The 18,623-nt window shown below is 41.4% G+C and overlaps 1 protein-coding gene across 4 annotated transcripts in view; it reads left to right on the top strand.

Moving 5' to 3' along the window:
* Positions 1–18,623, top strand: part of lrch1 (leucine-rich repeats and calponin homology (CH) domain containing 1) — a 42,624-nt gene that overhangs the window by 20,307 nt on the left and 3,694 nt on the right. The window contains exons 5-18 of one of the 4 annotated variants that reach the window (XM_088352627.1): positions 334–470; positions 546–661; positions 2,018–2,105; positions 2,175–2,280; positions 2,920–3,002; positions 3,089–3,138; positions 8,132–8,194; positions 8,618–8,654; positions 9,578–9,647; positions 10,938–11,036; positions 12,051–12,157; positions 14,842–14,979; positions 15,047–15,124; positions 17,030–17,448. In XM_088352627.1, coding sequence (XP_088208753.1) covers positions 334–470; positions 546–661; positions 2,018–2,105; positions 2,175–2,280; positions 2,920–3,002; positions 3,089–3,138; positions 8,132–8,194; positions 8,618–8,654; positions 9,578–9,647; positions 10,938–11,036; positions 12,051–12,157; positions 14,842–14,979; positions 15,047–15,124; positions 17,030–17,293 — 1,436 coding nt within the window. In that variant the 3' untranslated portion in view covers positions 17,294–17,448. Of the gene's footprint in view, positions 1–333; positions 471–545; positions 662–2,017; positions 2,106–2,174; positions 2,281–2,919; positions 3,003–3,088; positions 3,139–8,131; positions 8,195–8,617; positions 8,655–9,577; positions 9,648–10,937; positions 11,037–12,050; positions 12,158–14,841; positions 14,980–15,046; positions 15,125–17,029; positions 17,449–18,623 lie in introns of those variants that run through there. The other 3 variants (XM_088352629.1, XM_088352628.1, XM_088352630.1) reach the window with 3 other exon arrangements.

Raw genomic sequence — 18,623 nt, 5'->3', positions numbered from 1 at the left:
TAATGTATTAAAATTTAACATTAGCATTTTTTGTATTGGGATTTAATCAAATGCAAACTGACAGTGTGAAAACATGCTCAGGTTTGATATTTTTTCAATTCAATTGTTTGTTTTCTGGACTGCTAACATGCCAATATTAAATGTTAGCCATTTTTCCAATAGTATATAATCAAATGCAATGATGCTAATGGACAGCGTGCTAATATATGATCGAGATGTTGTACCGAAAAACTCCTTTTTTTCTGACTATTAAAGTTTGCATTTCTGACTGGACGTAGAGATTTCTGTAATTTAGCCTAGCAACAGGAGGCTAACGTTGCACTATTGGTTTAGACCTGGCCGAGCTCCCGCTGGTCAAGTTGGACTTTTCTAGCAACAAAGTGTCCACCATCCCGCTGTGCTACCGGAAAATGTCCCAATTGGAATCGCTTCGTCTGGAAAACAATCCACTACAAAGCCCCCCGGCGCAGGTAGGGTAAACTGCAGTTAGCGCCCCTGCCCACCTCTGTGCTTCACTTTTACCGTCTTTTCCCATTTTTTTTCAGATCTGCCTGAAAGGCAAAGTGCATATTTTCAAGTACCTCAACATGGAAGCATGTCGGAGCGACAAGATAGGCGACGCCCTCTACTTGCCTGTGGTCGAGCGCCTCGGCCTGATGCGGTGAGTCGATAACACTATGCTAACGCTAAGCTAACGAGTTCCAGGAGGCAGAGAATACAATCCATTGCTTATTATCTTGAAGCCAAAAATAGGACCTTAGCCTGACCTACAAAAAATGAGCACTTGATTTGTATAATGGCAGATTGGGAAAAAAGAATCTGGGCCCGGAGACAGCAAGAGGACATAGCAAAAGAAAAAAGAGAGTGAGAAGGAGAAAAAGAGCAAGCTAGAGGAAAGATAGTGAGGGCAGGAGAAGGTGCTTACAAAGAGAGCGTGTGGAGAAAGGAAGTGGATAGAAAGTTTAGAGAAAGGGTGAAGAAGAAATAGCACAAGATAGGGGAGACAGGATAGAAACCAATCGAAGGAGAAAAAGAGGGAGGAACGGGCAGAGAGAGAAGCAAAATAGGAGAAAGAAAGACAATAGAGGAGAAAGAGAGAGAGAGAGAGAGATGAAGAGAATGAGGAACGAAAAAGAGAGTGAACAAAGGGAGCGAGAGAATGGGTAAGTAAGAATAAAAAGAGCAAGATAAGGAGAGATTGCTGAAAAGAATGAGAGAGAAAGAGAAGGAAAGAATGCAAGCAAGATAAGAAAGACAGAATGATCATCCGGGGAGAGGAGAGAGGAATGAAGAAAAATAGAGAAACAAGGAAAGACGAATAGAGAACAAGAGGAGAGAGGTGGGACATAAGGAGAGAGATTAAGAGAATAAGAAAGTAGAGGGAACAAGGAGAAAGATGATAGAAAAAGGAGAGGATGAAGAAAATGAGAGAAAGGACAAAAGAGATGGAAAGAGAAAAACAGAGCACAACAAAGAGAGAACAAGCAAGACAAGACCGAGAGCAATATGTGGACAGAGAAAGAGAAAATGTGAAGAAAATTAGAGAGACAGAGAAGGAGAGAGAAAGAGAGCACGAGGAGAGACAGCAAGTAAGAAAAAAGAGAGCAAAATGATAGAAAGAGAGGGAGGAGGGATGAAGAGAATGAAAGAAGCAACGGTGAGAGAAAGAAATGCAAAGAGAAAGCGAGCAATGGGAGAGAAAAAGCAAGATGGAGAGAAGAGGATGGTAAATAGAGAGAGTAGAGAGATGGAGAGAATGAGGGAGAAATAAAGAGAAAGAACAGAAGGAGAGAGAGAGAAAGCCAGCAATAACAAAGAATGATAAAGGAGAGAGAGATGAAGAGAATGAGAGGGAAAGAGAAAGAGCATTAGAGAAGGAGAGCTAGAAGAGGGAGAGAGAGAGAGAGAAGATAAGAGAAAGAGCGCCAGGAGAGAAAGAGAGTGAGCATGAAGAGAGAAAGAGAAGAAAAAAAAGAGAAGGAGAGAAAGAATGAGGAGTTGTGTGCCTTTTCTCCAGCGGCGACGAGACGGACGCGTCTAGAAAGCAAGACAGCGACTCAGGCGTGGGCAGCGACATCGGCGACAAGAGGCTGTCGGCCAATGAGGTGCGTCCGTCTTTTTCAAAATGGCGGCCATAAATTCGGCGTCTAAGCACTCTTTTTTTTGCGGGTCAGCCGTCGGACGAAGACAGCTTGAGTCTCAACTTGCCCATGAGCAACATCACCGAGGAGGACGCCATCGCCAAGGACGACTCCAGCGAGCACATCAGCTCTCTCACCGGTACAAAAGCAGATGCCGTCTAGGGGACCAGTACCTTACATATTTACAGGCTTGTAGCTTACATTTGTATGTATTGTTGTCTATTGTTAAACACTTGGATTTTTTATTTTTCAACCTTTAGAATAGTCTGTTGCTGATGGCGCCAAACTTAGAATTAAAAATGTGTTTTGAAATTAAATCACATTCGTTGATTTAAATGATAATGGGGCAGCACGGGGGAGCAGTGGTTAGCACGTGTGCGGCACAGTTCTGACGTCATGAGATCATACCTCCTGTGTGGAGTTTGCGTGTTCTCCCCGTGCCTGGGTGGGTTTCTTCCGGGCACTTCGGTTTCCTCCCACATTTCAAAGACATGCATGTCAGGTTAACCGACCGGTTGACATTGTCCCTAGGTGTGAATGAGTGAGTGAGTTGTCTGTCTCTATGTGCCCTGCGACTGGCTAGCAACCAGTTCAGGGTGTCCCCTGCCCACTGCCTGAAGATAGCTGGGATGGGCTCCAGCATCCCCGCGACCCTACTGAGGATAAGCGGTCCAGTTAATGGATGGACGGATGGAAGTAATAATGGACCGAGTCATCGGTTATTAAAATGATCGTTAGTTGCAGCCTTAATGCCACTCTTCCAATATTGACTGCGCAGACGCCGGCTCGGAGGCACCCAGGCTCAGCGAGGAGAGCCCCGCCCAAACGCCCAGGGAAGGACCGACCTGCCTAGATGGCCAGGTGAGTCTGCAACACTTCAACTTATTCCGTGAGACACTTTTCTGTTTTTGAGGCCTTGCTGACGTGATGTGCTATTGTTTGTTCAGGACGAGCCACTCAGAATCGACGAGGACGAGGATTGGACAGCGGAGCGCAGGTAGGGAAATTGCTATTGTATATTACACTCTTTCCATACCATAGGAAGATGATGGGGGGCCACCAGAGTCTCATAAACTTGTATTATTACAAAATTCCTTCATAAAAGACCCCAATGGGCAAACTTGCCTCGAGATAACGTCATTATCGACAACTTTAACAAAATAACAACACACAACACATAATCGCAGTTGAATTAATGAATGTAAATCTGAACACTTGGACCCACGCTGCACCTTCATGGACGTTGAAGCCCCCCTGCATGTGTGAGTGCTGCACTGAGCGGCTGGCTAGTTGCGCGCCAACATCGAGAGTCCCGAATGTAGCGGTTTCCCACAAGTTGTAGCTCCAGGTCATCTGTTTCACGGTTAAGGGATCTGGCATTGCTGACTCCACAGGGTTAGCTTGTGAGGGTTGCTATGCAGCTTAGCTGTAGTAGAGAGCAGCTTCTCTCCGATGCCACCTACTGGACTGTCTCAGAAAATTAGAATATTGTGATAAAGTTATTTATTTTCTGTAATGCAATTAAAAAAACAAAAATGTCATACATTCTGGATTCATTACACATCAACTGAACTATTTCAAGCCTTTTATTATTTTAATATTGCTGAATTTGGCTTACAGCTTAAGAAAACTCAAAATATTAGAATATCATGAAAAAGTATACAAGTAGGCTATTCAACTAATCACCTGAATCATCTAATTAACTCGAAACACCTTGCGAGGGTTTCCTGAGCCTTAAAAACACTCAGCTTGGTTCAGTAAACTAAATCACTGCTGATCTGACTGCTGTCCAGAGGACCATCATTGATACCCTCCATCAGGAGGGTAAGACACAAAAAGAAATTTCTCAAAGAGAAGGCTGTTCACAGAGTGCAGTTTCAAAGCATATCCACAAAAAGTCTGTTGGAAGGGAAAAATGTGGCCGGAAACGCTGCACAACCAAGAGAGATGACCGCAGCCTTAACAAAATTGTGAAGAAGAGCCGCTTCCAGAATTTGAGGGCGCTTCAAAGACAGTGGGCTGAAGCTGGAGTCCAGGTATCAAAAGCCACAGTTCACAGACGTGTCCGGGAAATGGGCTACAATAGCCGTATTCCCATGGTCAAGCCACTTCTGAACTCAAGACAACGGAAGAAGCGTCTGACTTAGGCTATGGAGAAGAAGCACTGGACAGTTGCAGAGGGGTCCAAAGTCCTCTTTTCAGACGAAAGCAAGTTTTGAATTTCATTTGGAAGTCAAGGCGCCAGAGTCTGGAGAAAGGCTGGAGAGGAGCAAAATCTAAGTTGCTTGAAATCCAGTGTGAAGTTCCCACAGTCAGCAATGGTTTGGGGAGCCATGTCAGCTGCTGGTGTTGGTCCACTGTGTTTCATCAAGTCCAGAGTAAATCCAACTGTGTACCAAGAGATTTTAGAGCACTACATGCTTCCATCTGCTGAAAAGCTCTATGGAAATGAGGATTTCATTTTCCAGCATGATCTGGCACCTGCCCACATTGCCAAAACCACCAGTAACTGGTGCACTGACCATGGCATCACTGTCCTTGATTGGCCTGCTAATTCCCCTGACCTGAACCCCATCGAGAATTTGTGGGGTATAGTTAAGAAGAAGATGAAAGACACCAGACCTACAAATGCAAATGAGCTGAAGGCCGCTACTGGTAGGTCGCTGGTTCGCGCCTCGGCCGAGTCATACCTAATTGGTAAAATGGCGGCGCCCTCTGTTGGCTGCGGCTGCATCGGCTTGCTACAACGGGTCAGGTGTATCGACATTTCGTTCTGTGTACATTGTTACAAAGAATGACAATACAAAGGAAATTATTATTATTATTATTATTATCGAAGCATCCTGGGCATCAATAACACCTCAGCAATGCCACAGGCTGATTGCCTCCATGCCACGCCGGATTGATGCAGTAATCCGTGCAAAAGGATTCCCAACCAAGTACTGAGTGCATCAATGGACATTTTCAAATGTTTGATTTAGTTTTGCTGTGATAAAATTATTTTTTTTACTTGGTCTGAGGAAGTATTCTAATATTTTGAGATAGGATTTTTGAGTTTTTTTCAGCTGTAAGCCAAAATCAGCAATATTCAAATAATAAAAGGCTTGAAATAGTTCAGTTGATGTGTAATGAATCCAGAATGTATGACATTTTTGTTTTTTTAATTGCATTACAGAAAATAAAGAACTTTATCACAATATTCTAATTTTCTGAGACAGTCCAGTAAGTCGTTTCTCGAACCCACTAACAATTCACGGAGCACCCATGGTGATCACTATTTCTTTGCGCTCTCCTGACTTTCCTTCGGAGTCCAATTTAATTGATGAATTTCTTGTCAATGTAAGAAGCTGCTAAAATCTGTTGCTATGCTGCAGTTTGTTTTGGAAGGTAGCCACTCTAGCGTCTGCCTGCTGTTTGACTGAGAGCATATAGCAGCCTATCACAGTTGCGCATACAGTCACACCCATCCAACACAGAGCACTCTACCTAATCTACCCCCCCTGTCTGCTTTCTATTAGAAACACAATGCACATTACGTTTTATATCAATGACAACAAAGAATAGAATAGAATAGAGAATAGAAAGACAATTTAATTCAAAATCCGCAAAGGAGTGAACCAGCAATAACCGAAGCAGTAGTGAGGGGTCTCTGTACAGTTATCACTTTCTGTATCACGGTTTACTTTTCGAAGTTTTGATAGTTCCTGGATTTTGAATAATATTGAATCGTCTGTATTGACATTGATATCAAAGTATCATGCATTGTGTTCTGCAGAGGAAACCACACAGCAAATGCTATCACTGGGAAAGGTGGCGGAGAGTTGTGTGTGTGTGTGTGTGTGTGTGTGTTATTGTGATAGGCTAGTGTATTCTGTCAGTCAAACAGCCGGGCGGACACACAAGTGGCCACCAAAACAAAATGCAAAGCACAGCAACAGCTATTATTTAGCGGATCTCCGATTCTAGAATGCAGCTAGCCCGCTTCTCTACATCGCTTGCTTACACTGGAAGCAGAAGCCCTCTAATATTGTTATACTATTGTATAGTGACGATAAAAACATTCATTCAGCTTCAATTCTGTGTTTTGATTTGTAGTTCAATATGTGTTCTTTTTTACTATGCTACAGATATCTAAACTGATATTCAAACGCAACCCCTACAAAAACAAGGGATTAATGTATATATATGCATGCGAAGTTGATCAAAATAATGTTTATCTTTCTATAAATAATCACAAACACCACGGTTTCTGTTTGTCAGTCAGCCCCACCCCCCGTAATAATTTGAACATTGTCATTGGTTGTTGCGCTGTTTTTTTCCCGCCTACACTGCACTGTAATGAGACTGCTGGGTAAAATGTGACATTGACTAGCGTCGTGTTTTCCCAGAGTTACAAATTTTTCAACCCTTGGCAACCAGAAAAAAAGCTTTTGAAGAAGCTAGTCAAGGTGCACATTTTCACCGAATTTTGTGGGAAACACTGTGTAGCCCATCGACTCTTATTAAAAATTAAGGATGATGCTGATATGCTATTGGCTGAACTCCCTCCTGCAATGCCTTTCTTTTTTTTTTTTCGTTCAGTTGAGAATCTTGTGTGCTTTGTAAAGAGAGACGATAATGTATTTTTTGGACTGTGTTTATTGGCTATGGGTTCCAAGGCTCACAGGGATTACCAAAAATTAGCATTTACTTTCCTGGCTGAGAATCCAATAATGTTAAGATGATAAACTAAAATGAAGCCATCTGTGCATATCTAACACCCAGTGTTCTCGTTTGCCCGCATCCCTGCGTCCTAGACGCATCATTTTTGCTGGGGACGCATAGTCTCAAATCAACGTTTTTGACACAAAATTGTCATTATTACCCGATTAATTTTTTTTAAACAAAGATTTACCGCACTCCAAACTTTTGGTCAGGCAGATCGCGCAATTGTTGTTTTGGTCTCGCGATTCGAGTTTTCGTCTGCACGCCGATCTTGGCAAACGAGATCTCGTTGCTTCGAGATGACGTCATCGAGGGAAGGTGAAAATCAACACAAAATTGGTCATTTCTTCAGTGTCAGTAATAAGTCGAAACATAATGCAGAAAGTGATAATAACGGCAATAATTCCGGCTTGAAAAAACTGCGGAGAAATTATTCGGAAGATCGCGGAGGCAAGGAAAACACGTGTGTTGAAGTGAACGATTCGACAAAAGAACATAAACAAAAGAATACTCCTAGCAAGAAAAGGACTTTTCTGCCAAAATGGACTAAATTATATTCCCGGTGACGCTATGAGGAGGATGATAATGGATTGGATCTTCAGAAGGCAATACAACTGTGGCGGGACAGCAAACCACAAAGAATATATGAACTGAAAAATCAGAAGTGATAACTGCTTTGTATTACCAATTAACTGTGATGATTAAAACTGAATGAAAATATGGATTTATATTATATATTTGTCGCCGATTTTCAATTTCAACCCCGATAACACTAAATTTTGGGGACCCATAGATCTCTGTTGGGACCCATAGATTTTTGAGCATGCGAGTCCCCGGGACCCATCACTTTTCACAGGTAAAATGAACACTGAACACCTGCTGTCAGAATCTGTGGTTTGCGGTCATAAATGAATAAATGAACAACAGACTGACTGTTGGACTGACTGATTTTAACAAATGTTTGTCAATCGTCACTGTTGTGTTAAAAAGACGCATTTCCTTAATTAACATGAATTTGGCAGATATAGTTGCTCAATCTTTGGGAGAGGAATTACCAAAAGGAGAAACAAAATGAATCAGAGATCTTTTTTGCACATGGCAGTGAAAAATTGGTTATAATTCTCTAAAAAATACACGTGCAGCTCACATTGTAAGTGGAATGTAGTGTTTCAACCGAGCAACAACACCATCTACTGTTGTACTCGAAAGAGGCGAGAAAAGGCAAGCCCACTCTTGTCTCTCGTTTCTTCTCTCAAGCTAATTCCGTTGTGGGTGTGTGCATTTAGGGTCAACTTGGAGCAAGGGCACTTGTGCGGCGTGCGTTTGTATCCCGTGGACACCGCCTTCAAGTAAGTCTGCCCGCTTGACTCCAAAAACAAGCACAAGGTGGAGACATTGCGTCAAGCTCAGCTCAGTTTTAAGGTGGAAGATCAAGATGAGGAGTTAAGTCAAGTCATGTTTATTTGTATACCCCTTAATCAAAAGGTGTCTCAAAGGGCTGCAGAATAGAAGGGAGAAAAAGCAAGAGAGAACTAAAGAATCACAGAACGGGTGGAAGAGAGAAAAAAGATGGGAAGAGAATTGGAAAGATAGGACAAAAGGAAGAGAGAAGGAAGAAAGCAAGGGAGAAAGATCAAAGGAAGACAGAAAGGAACCTCATTTTCTTTTTTTTCTTCATTTATTTTAGCTGAAAAGTGAAAAATATTATTTTCCCCAAAATACATTTATATATTTAGTTGTATCTTTTTGACCGAAATGTCTTTCCTCTGCAGTGGGCAGGACAATGAAGACGATATCACCATACCAAAGGTATACACACACCGAACTACAATTATGAACGCATATAGTAAAATATATCTATGAGGGTTTCCCACACCATTGAAAGTCAATGGGGGGGCGTCAGGGTCTTATTTGTTGCACCAGAGTTTCATATTTGTGTTCTTAAAATTTATAATAGTATTTTTATATGTATATGTATAATATATGCGTGTGTGTGTGAAGTTAACAAAATATATATATATATAACTCCTTATATAAAACATTGCATTCACCATGTTGTTCTTGCACGCTTTTTTTTCCTCTCACTCGCTTTCGGTTAATAGGTTAATGTGCGTGTTTTCGTTGCTGCGCTAATTAGTTAACTGAGCAGAAGGGTGGGCGGCAGAAGCACAAAGAGAAAAGAGAGGGTGAAAAAGAAGGAAAGGAAATGAAATGGAAAAAAAGGAGTCAAAGCAAGAAAATGATCCCAATTTTGACTCATTTTAATGATATTAATGGCTCCAAAGCAGAGTGCATCGTCAATCACTGACAGAAGAACCCGAAACAGTCCCTCAAAGCTCCTTCCTAAATACCAGTATTCAGTAAAGATTAACAATAAATGTAAATGTTCTGTATTTATATAGCGCTTTTCAAGTTTTTATAACACTTAATGTTTTGAATTCTTATTTTGTTGTATGGTTTATTTTTCAGGGATTCTGTGTTGCTTGGCTTCAAAGTTGTGTCATATCAAAAAGTTTCAATTATTGAAATGTTCACTGTAGAGTGAAAACAAATCAAAAGGTAGCATGATACACTGTTTTTTATAAATTCTTATTGTGCAGAAACCTGGGGCAAAAAGTTGACTACAGCCCTTTTTTATCCTCCAAAAACGTGCAACACACCATGGCCACCATCTCTCCATTTATATGCAAGTTGAGCTTGTGTTTTCTCTTTTTCTTTTTTTGTTGCCGTAGCAACTAGACCAGTCTCAAGGCAGACTTCCGGTGATGACCAATGCCCCGTTTGGACTGAAACCTCGTTCAGGTGAGTACAGACTTAAAGGCTAACGGCTAGCGTCACACGTAAAGTCCAAAGCTCGCTTAACTTGAGCTTTGTCGCCTGTTTTGAAAGATTTTCAAGTAGTACATCCGGGCTAGAAACGCTAATCACAAGCTTTGGCTAACTCTAGACTGCCGCTAATATGCTAACCACTTAGCATCATAAAGAAAATTATGTTTAGCCTTTTATTTGCTTAGCATGTGGCTGACTGTTAACATGAAGCTCTGTTGACTGATTTTAAACATTGTCTTCATGTTTCTTATCTGAGAAAACGTTGCTATTGCTAGCTTTAGTTGTCAGCTCCAGACTGCTACTAATAAGCTAACCACTTAGCATCTTAAATCTGAGCAAATGATGCTCCATTTTGTTTGCATAGCACGTGGTTAACTGCTAACGCGGAGCTTTGTTGACTTTTATAAAACATAGACGTCAAGTTTTACATCCAGGCTAACGGTGCTAATTTCTAGCTTTACTTGAGAGCCACAAACTGCCACCAATATGCTAACAACTTAGAATACTCAAGCTAAACAAATTATGCCTCCTTTTTTTGGATTAGCATGTCGTTAACTGCTACCACGAATCTTTTTTGACTGCTTTTAAACATTGTTGTCAACTTTCACATCCGAGCTAAAGGTGCTAATTGCTAGCTTCAGTTGACAGTTCCAGACTGCAGCTATTAGCTAACCACTTAGCATCATAAAGCGAGTTATGCTTTGCCTTTTCTTTGTTTAGCGTGTTGCTAAATGCCAACATGAAGCTTTGTTGACGGTTTTCAAACATTGCCGTCCAGGTATAATTCCAAGGTAACAGTGCTGATTACTAGTTTTAGTTGATAGCTCCAGACTGCCGTTAGTATGCTAACCACTTAACATCATAAAGCAAGTTATGATTCAGCTTTTATTTTCTAAGCATGTGGCTAACCGCTAACAGGATGCTTAGATGACTTTTTCAAAACATTTTCGGCAAGTTGTATGATTGGGCTTACGGTTCTAATCGCTAGCTTTAGTTTACAGCTCCAGACTTCCGCTAAAATGCTAACCACTTAGCATCTTAAAGCTAAGCAAGTTACGCTTCCTTTTGTTTGCTTAGCACGTGGCTAACTGCTAACATGTTGCTAACATTTGTTATGTTGTTTTTCTGTTGGTCTATGTTGCCACTTCCCATTTTGACATCCGTTGCCCATGATTTTTGCCACGGCCCATTTCTTTTCTGAACGTTACGATTCGCCGCATGACGTTTTGGCCCCGCATGCCCCGCCCATTTCTCTGATTGTAGCCCCGCCCTCGTTGCCCTGCTCGCCTCCTCCTACCCCTACCCGTTTCTCGCAGGCTCCGCCCCTTTTTGATGGTTTTCGTCGTAGCCGTTGCAACGGAGGTAAGGTTTGGGCCCTGGTGATTGAAACAAATAAAGGGACAGAATGTATTTTTTAAGCCTTCTAGTGGTATGAATAAATGTGCCCTTTTATATACTTGTAGATGGCGGAATATGTAGTTATTTGTCTTTTTTTACTCTTTTTTACTTTTGTCTCTTTTTCTTGTGTTTTCTTTACCATTACTCTTTTTCTTATTTTTTTCATTTGTTTCCTTCTTTTCTTGCTTATTATTCTAGTTTTTCCTTGCTTTTTTTCATATTTTTTTCTTTTCTATTCTTTTAGTCTATTTATTTCCTTTTCTTTTTAATCTTCTTTTTCTCAATTTTTCTTTTTTTGCCCTTTTTACTTCCTTACCTTTCTTTTCCGTTTGTTCCTTGACTTCTTCCTTCTTCCTTTCCTTGTCTATACTTTCTTTTTTCTTGTTTTTCTTCCTTGTTTCTTTTTCTTTAACTTTTCTGTTCGGTTTTTTTTCCGTTTTCTAATTTATTCTTCTTTTTCTCTTTCTTTCTCAATTTTTCTTTGTTTCCCTTTTATCTTTCTTTCCCCCTTTTCCCTTTTATTTTTTCGCTCTGAGTCTCTGTAGTTTTTCATCTTCCTTTTGTTTGTAGCACTTGTTTTTAGTAAAACTATGCACAACAGCAACATATGATGGTCAAAAAAATACACATTGTCCCTTAAAAAGGATGAACATTAAGGAAGGAGCTAGTTTCTTACCTTGTGAAGAGTCCGGCCTAGCAACACATATCGCAGCAAGTTAAACAGATTGCTTGTTGGTGGGATCAAAGACTAAAACTGCAAAAATAAAAATGGGGTCAGGCTTTTATTTTGTAAAGAAAACCATTAGAGGGCACATTTTGAGTGACACCAACAAAACGACGTGCTCATTCGCTTTCCTGAGCAGGTCCCCCAGTATGGTCCTGTGAACCTAGGTGCATGCAATTGGACCGACCCCCCCCCAAAAAAGGGGCTCCTCACCTTTTTTTGTGTGTGAAAACAAGTTCTTGTGCTGCGTTCAGTGTTCCTGCGTCACAAGAGCGCCGAGTGCGTGGATCCGCAATTCACCATGCGGAGGAAGATGGAGCAGCTGAAAGAGGAAATGGAACTCATGGATCACCTGCGACAGGTGAGCGTCTGGCCCTGCCCACTCCTAGACATGCCTACAATGTGCCTGCCCACATTTTAAATTTCAACACCTGACAGCTGGACACAGCATAGAACAGCTCCACTACAATACACACTATATTGTGTGCATCGTTGGGTAGGGTTACTTTAACTGGATTACTTTCAATTACTTTTGGATTACTCCAATACCAAATATGCTAATAAAAGACAAAAGAAACTAAATATGAATAACATTATGACTCACAACACATGGTAAGCTTTCTCGCCTGGCTTTGATCTCCAGCAAAATTAACATAAAATGCGACAGAAACAAAATGAAAATAAATCCAAACAGCTTGCCAACATCATTTTTGCCGTTCCATGTATTCCGTTACTCCCCAAGCCTGCACAAAATGTAGTAATTTTTTCATATTAGTTTCTTTTGTCTTTTATTAGCATATTTGGTATTGGAGTAATCGAAAAGTAATTAAAAGTAATCCAGTTAAAGTAACCCTACCCAACCCTGATTTTGTGTGTGTAGATATATATACTGGACTGTCTCAGAAAATTAGAATATTGTGATAAAGTTCTTTATTTTCTGTAATGCAATTAAAAAAACAAAAATGTCATACATTCTGGATTCATTACACATCGACTGAACTATTTCAAGGCTTTTATTATTTGAATATTGCTGATTTTGGCTTACAGCTGAAAAAAACTCAAAAATCCTATTTCAAAATATTAGAATACTTCCTCAGACCAAGTAAAAAAATAATTTTATAACAGCAAAACTAAATCAAACATTTGAAAATGTCCATTGATGCACTCAGTACTTGGTTGGGAATCCTTTTGCACGGATTACTGCATCAATCCGGCGTGGCATGGAGGCAATCAGCCTGTGGCATTGCTGAGGTGTTATTGATGCCCAGGATGCTTCGATAGCGGCCTTCAGCTCATTTGCATTTGTAGGTCTGGTGTCTTTCATCTTCTTCTTAACTATACCCCACAAATTCTCGATGGGGTTCAGGTCAGGGGAATTAGCAAGCCAATCAAGGACAGTGATGCCATGGTCAGTGCACCATTTTCTGGTGGTTTTGGCACTGTGGGCAGGTGCCAGATCATGCTGGAAAATGAAATCCTCATCTCCATAGAGCTTTTCAGCAGATGGAAGCATGTCGTGCTCTAAAATCTCTTGGTACACAGTTGCATTTACTCTGGACTTGATGAAACACAGTGGACCAACACCAGCAGCTGACATGGCTCCCCAAACCATTGCTGACTGTGGGAACTTCACACTGGATTTCAAGCAACTTGGATTTTGCTCTTCTCCAGCCTTTCTCCAGACTCTGGCGCCTTGACTTCCAAATGAAATGCAAAACTTGCTTTCGTCTGAAAAGAGGACTTTGGACCACACTGCAACTGTCCAGTGCTTCTTCTCCATAGCCCAAGTCAGACGCTTCTTCCGTTGTCTTGAGTTCAGAAGTGGCTTGACCATGGGAATACGGCTATTGTAGCCCATTTCCCGGACACATCTGTGAACTGTGGCTTTTGATACCTGGACTCCAGCTTCAGCCCACTGTCTTTGAAGCTCCCTCAAATTCTGGAAGCGGCTCTTCTTCACAATTTTGTTAAGGCTGCGGTCATCTCTCTTGGTTGTGCAGCGTTTCCGGCCACATTTTTCCCTTCCAACAGACTTTTTGTGGATATGTTTTGAAACTGCACTCTGTGAACAGCCTGCTCTTTGAGAAATTTCTTTTTGTGTCTTACCCTCCTGATGGAGGGTATCAATGATGGTCCTCTGGACAGCAGTCAGATCAGCAGTGATTTAGTTTACTGAACCAAGCTGAGTGTTTTTAAGGCTCAGGAAACCCTCGCAAGGTGTTTCGAGTTAATTAGATGATTCAGGTGATTAGTTGAATAGCCTACTTGTATACTTTTTCATGATATTCTAATATTTTGGGATGGGATTTTTGAGTTTTCTTAAGCTGTAAGCCAAATTCAGCAATATTAAAATAATAAAAGGCTTGAAATAGTTCAGTTGATGTGTAATGAATCCAGAATGTATGACATTTTTGTTTTTTTAATTGCATTACAGAAAATAAAGAACTTTATCACAATATTCTAATTTTCTGAGACAGTCCAGTATATATATATATATATATATATATATATATATATAGTATATATGCTCCTGCCCGACTGCAAGCTTTCGCTGTATATATTGTATTTGGGTATTTTTGTTGTTGTTGTAAGTTTCATTCTGATTTTTTTAAATATATATATATTTTTTAATCCAATCAACCTTATTTACCATATTTTCTACACCAGAAGGCGCACCCCCAAAAGAAGTATTTCAAATACAGTATAAGGTGCATGGAACTAAAACATTCAAATTAAAATTATTCATTTCACAGAGCATAAATTAACCTTGCAATGTCTGGTTTTACCACAAAAATGAAATTTAGCAACAAACAATGAACACGTTAAACATATTAAGACATTTGAAAAACAGTGTTTCTCAAAGGCAGAACAGTTTCTGTACGCAGAAATCTTTGGCCAATTTGCATTTTTTAGGTGTCCCTCATAGTCTGTAAAATGTGATTTTTTTCCCGAATTAATTTTATTTACCACTGGAAGGAGCTAAGATACCCACAGTGCCTTTAAATAAGCCCGTTTCCAAGATCTCCAAGGTTTGTTTTCCGGCAGAGCATCGAGAGCCGCTTAAGGGTAGTCCTGCCTGAAGATCTGGGTACCTCATTGATGGACGGCGTGGTCCTATGCCATTTGGCCAATCACGTGCGACCGCGCTCCGTGGCGAGCATACACGTGCCCTCGCCCGCCGTGGTACGTCACGCACAAATTTGGGTTTGATTTTATACCTGTGCCCTAATTTGCGATATCTCATTTTTAGCCCAAACTCAGCATGGCCAAATGTCGACGAAACGTGGAAAACTTCCTGGACGCCTGTCGCAAAATGGGCGTGCCCGAGGTAAGAAGTTTGCTCCTCCCCCTCTTTGGGGACTCTGCCTCCTCTTCCTGCTTTTTGGCTGCCGTCTTTTTGGGTTTTTCGACTGCTACTTGCTAGCTTGCTTTAAACGCCGCCTTGAAAAGCTCGCTGTGCTAACATGCTTCTAGGAAACAAGTTTGGGTTAACAAGGCTACAAGATAGCCGTGCTAAGATGCTAGCAGGAAATCAGCTCAGGTGATCATTGGCAGCAAGCTAGCCGTGCTAACTTGCTACTAGCAAACTAGCTTTGTTGATCAATTGCTGGCTACCACCTAGCCATCCAAAAACACTACCAGTAAATCAGATTGGGTGACAAGCGAACCTTGTCAACACACTGATTATTTACTAGCCACAAGCTAGCCATGTTAACACACTTCTAGCAAACAAGTTTGGGTTAACCCTGGCCACAATCCAGCCATGCTCATATACTTCTAGCGAACAAGCTCAGGTGATTGCTGGCCACAAGCTAGCCGTCCTAGCACGCTACCGTCGAATCAGCGAGGGTGATCTCTGGGGCAAGCTAGCTGTGCTAACACACTTTGAGGAAACAAGCTTGAGTTAAAGACTCAAACTAGCCGTCTTAACACGCTACCAGCGGACAAGCTTGGGTAATCACTGGCTCCAACCAAGCAATGTTAACATTCCTCGAGCAAAGCAACTTTGGAAAATGAGGGCCACAAGATAGCCGTGCTAAACACGTTACCAGCTGACCACCTTGAGTTAACGCTGGCAAAAGAGCTAGCCATGCAAAATCGCTTCTAGCAACCCAAGTTGGGTTAAGGCTGGTCATAAGCTAGCCGCCGTGCTAACTTGCTTTGGTCAAACCAGCTTGGGTTTAACACTAACATAAGATAGTCATGTTACCACGCTTCGAGTAAACCAGCGTGGGTTGATAGATGCTGGCCACAAGCTAGCCGTGTTAACATGATCAGTTCTTCAGTTGTGCCACTAGGTGGCTGCCGCCATAAAAAGTTCGCTGTGCTAACAAGCTTCTAGCAAACAGCTCGGGTGATCGCTCGCCACAAGCTAGCCATGTTGACACTCTACCAGCGAATCAGATCGGATCATTGGCAGCCACAAGCAAGCCATATTGTCACGCTTTGAGTTAACCAGCTTGCGTCAACAGTGACCACATGCTAGCCATGTTAACACAATTACCTGGTCCATATTTCAGCGAGCTGGCTGCTGCCTGGCTCACGCGAATAAGACTAGCTTGTCAGTTAGCCCACTACCTGGCTGCAGCCTGCCTCATGCTAACACAACTAGCTTGCGTGTTGTCCTGCTAGCCGGCTTCAGTCTACTTCATGCAAACACAACTAGCTCGTCTGTTATCCTGCTAGCTGGCTGCAGCCTACCTCGGGCTAAGACAACTAGCTTGCCTGTTGTCCCGCCTAGTGGCTGCTGTCTGGATCATGCCAACATACTTCTTGTGAGTTGTTATTGAAGAACACACTCAGGTTTTACTCAAAGTCATAGTTAAAGACAAAATCGCTGTTATCAAAAAGCTTAAAAAATAGAAAACTTGACAACTAAAGAAGTACTTAGAATGGCCTTCCGTGGGCGCTGCAGAGACACTGAACCAAGCCCAGAACTTCTCCCTAACTGACATGCTAACACATTGCTAGCTTCTGTGCTAAGCCGTTACTAGTTTTACTAACTTTGGTAGCTTGCTTCTGCCTGATGACCGCCGCATCCACCTGTATGGCTTCCTGGCTGGTTGCCATGGTTGCGCTTCTCTCTGTTGCCACGGTTACCGACTCTTTCCTGACTCCTTACCTTTTCCTTCTTTTTCTGCTTTCCGCCTGGATTTTCTTTCTTTGTTGTTGTCTTTTTTTCTCTCTTCCCCTGTTTCCTTCCATTTCTCCATCCTCCTCTTGGGGGCGTCAGCGTGCTCTCTGCTCCCCGTACGATGTCTTGCAGCGCCGCCTACCGCCTCTGTGCACAACAGTCAAGATGCTGTTGGGCGGGAAGGGGCAGGAGGCGGTCCCAAAAATTAACCCCACCCCTTCTCCGGCACTGGACTCGCTCTGTGTGAGCACTCAGACTCCGCCCCTGACCTGGCAATGCTGGGATCTGATTGGCTGCTGCCTGGTTCACATCTTTTGCCTCCTGCTGCTGTTCGCTGTCTATGTGTGGAGCAAGCCAACGTAACCAAGCTCCGCCCCTTAAAGAGAACGCCAGATTTTGCCAAGAGAATAATCAAAAGAATTGTAAAAGAAATCTCAAAAACATTATAAAAATAGCTAATTGAGGTTCAACCGTATCAGGAGGCATAGATTGTCGAAACCAGCCCTACTTGGAACCTGAACAAGTAGAAGAGCCCAACGTGGCCCTCAAATGAAGCAGAGTTCACCCGCAAATTCTAAAACAATTCAATTTTCACAAGAAAATACTTCAGGAAATGTGAAAGAAGCCCACTTGAAAGACATTTTTTTTGTTTTTAGCTACGCTTTTAACAGTTATGTTCTATGAAAAACACAAAACACGACCTTGTACTGTATAGTAATTTATCTCTTAGCATCAGCCTTATTGAGTGAATAGTTTTGGAATATGAAAAGACAGAATTAGAAAGACAATACAGTAGTTGTTTTTTTAACTCCAGTTTTACTAGCAGTGTTTTACAAAATCACAGGAGCCTTATATAGGCATAGGAATATTAGCATTAGCAACTTTAAGGGTTCATCATTTGATTGCTAATTTTGAGTCGCAAAATGCTGATTTTCCCCCTAAAATTTGAAAAGGATTCAAAATATACCACTTGAGATACTTTCCTGTTTATAGCTCCAGTTTTATCAGCCATTTCCTTTAAAAAACACAGCTAATGCAGCCTCATATGGACATACAGTAGGCAGATTAGCATTTGGCATTGTTGAGTGTTGACCCTTAAGTTGCTATCGTAGAGTCACAAAATGCTAATTTTCCAATGAAAATTTGCAAACAATTTCAACAAAACATGAAAATCTTTTGATAATGTAAAAGCCCATCAATTGAAAAGATTTTTAGCTCTGGTTTTATCATCGGTGTTCCATGAAAAGCACAGCAGCCTTTTATAGGCACGGGCAGATTAGCATTAGCATTGTCGAGTATTATCCCTTTAACTGCTAATATTTGAGCCTCAAAATGCCTTGAACATTTAAAAACGATTCATCTTCTATATGACAATATTTTTGAAATTTGAAAATACCCATTATAAAAGATTATGATTTGTCTTTTTCGCTGTGTTTTTTACCAGCAATGCCCTGTGAGAAGCACAGCTCTGCGGCCTTACATGCAAATAGGAAGATTAGCATTTAGTATTGTTGAGTGTTCACCCTGTAATTGCTCATTTTTGAGGCAGCAAAAGGCCAACTTTTCCCCTGAAAGAACGGAATTTCGGAGATTTAAGTTTTGATTTTTAAGCTTAGATTTTATGAGCAGTGTTCTATGAAAAGCACAACTAATGCACCCTTATTGGGGCAAATTAGCCTTTAGCATCAGCATT

This window comes from Urocampus carinirostris, chromosome 14, assembly GCF_059441175.1.
Source record: "Urocampus carinirostris isolate Australia breed hairy pipefish chromosome 14, RoL_Ucar_1.0, whole genome shotgun sequence".
NCBI classification, from domain to species: domain Eukaryota; kingdom Metazoa; phylum Chordata; class Actinopteri; order Syngnathiformes; family Syngnathidae; genus Urocampus; species Urocampus carinirostris.
This window is presented reverse-complemented; position numbering and strand designations above follow the sequence as displayed.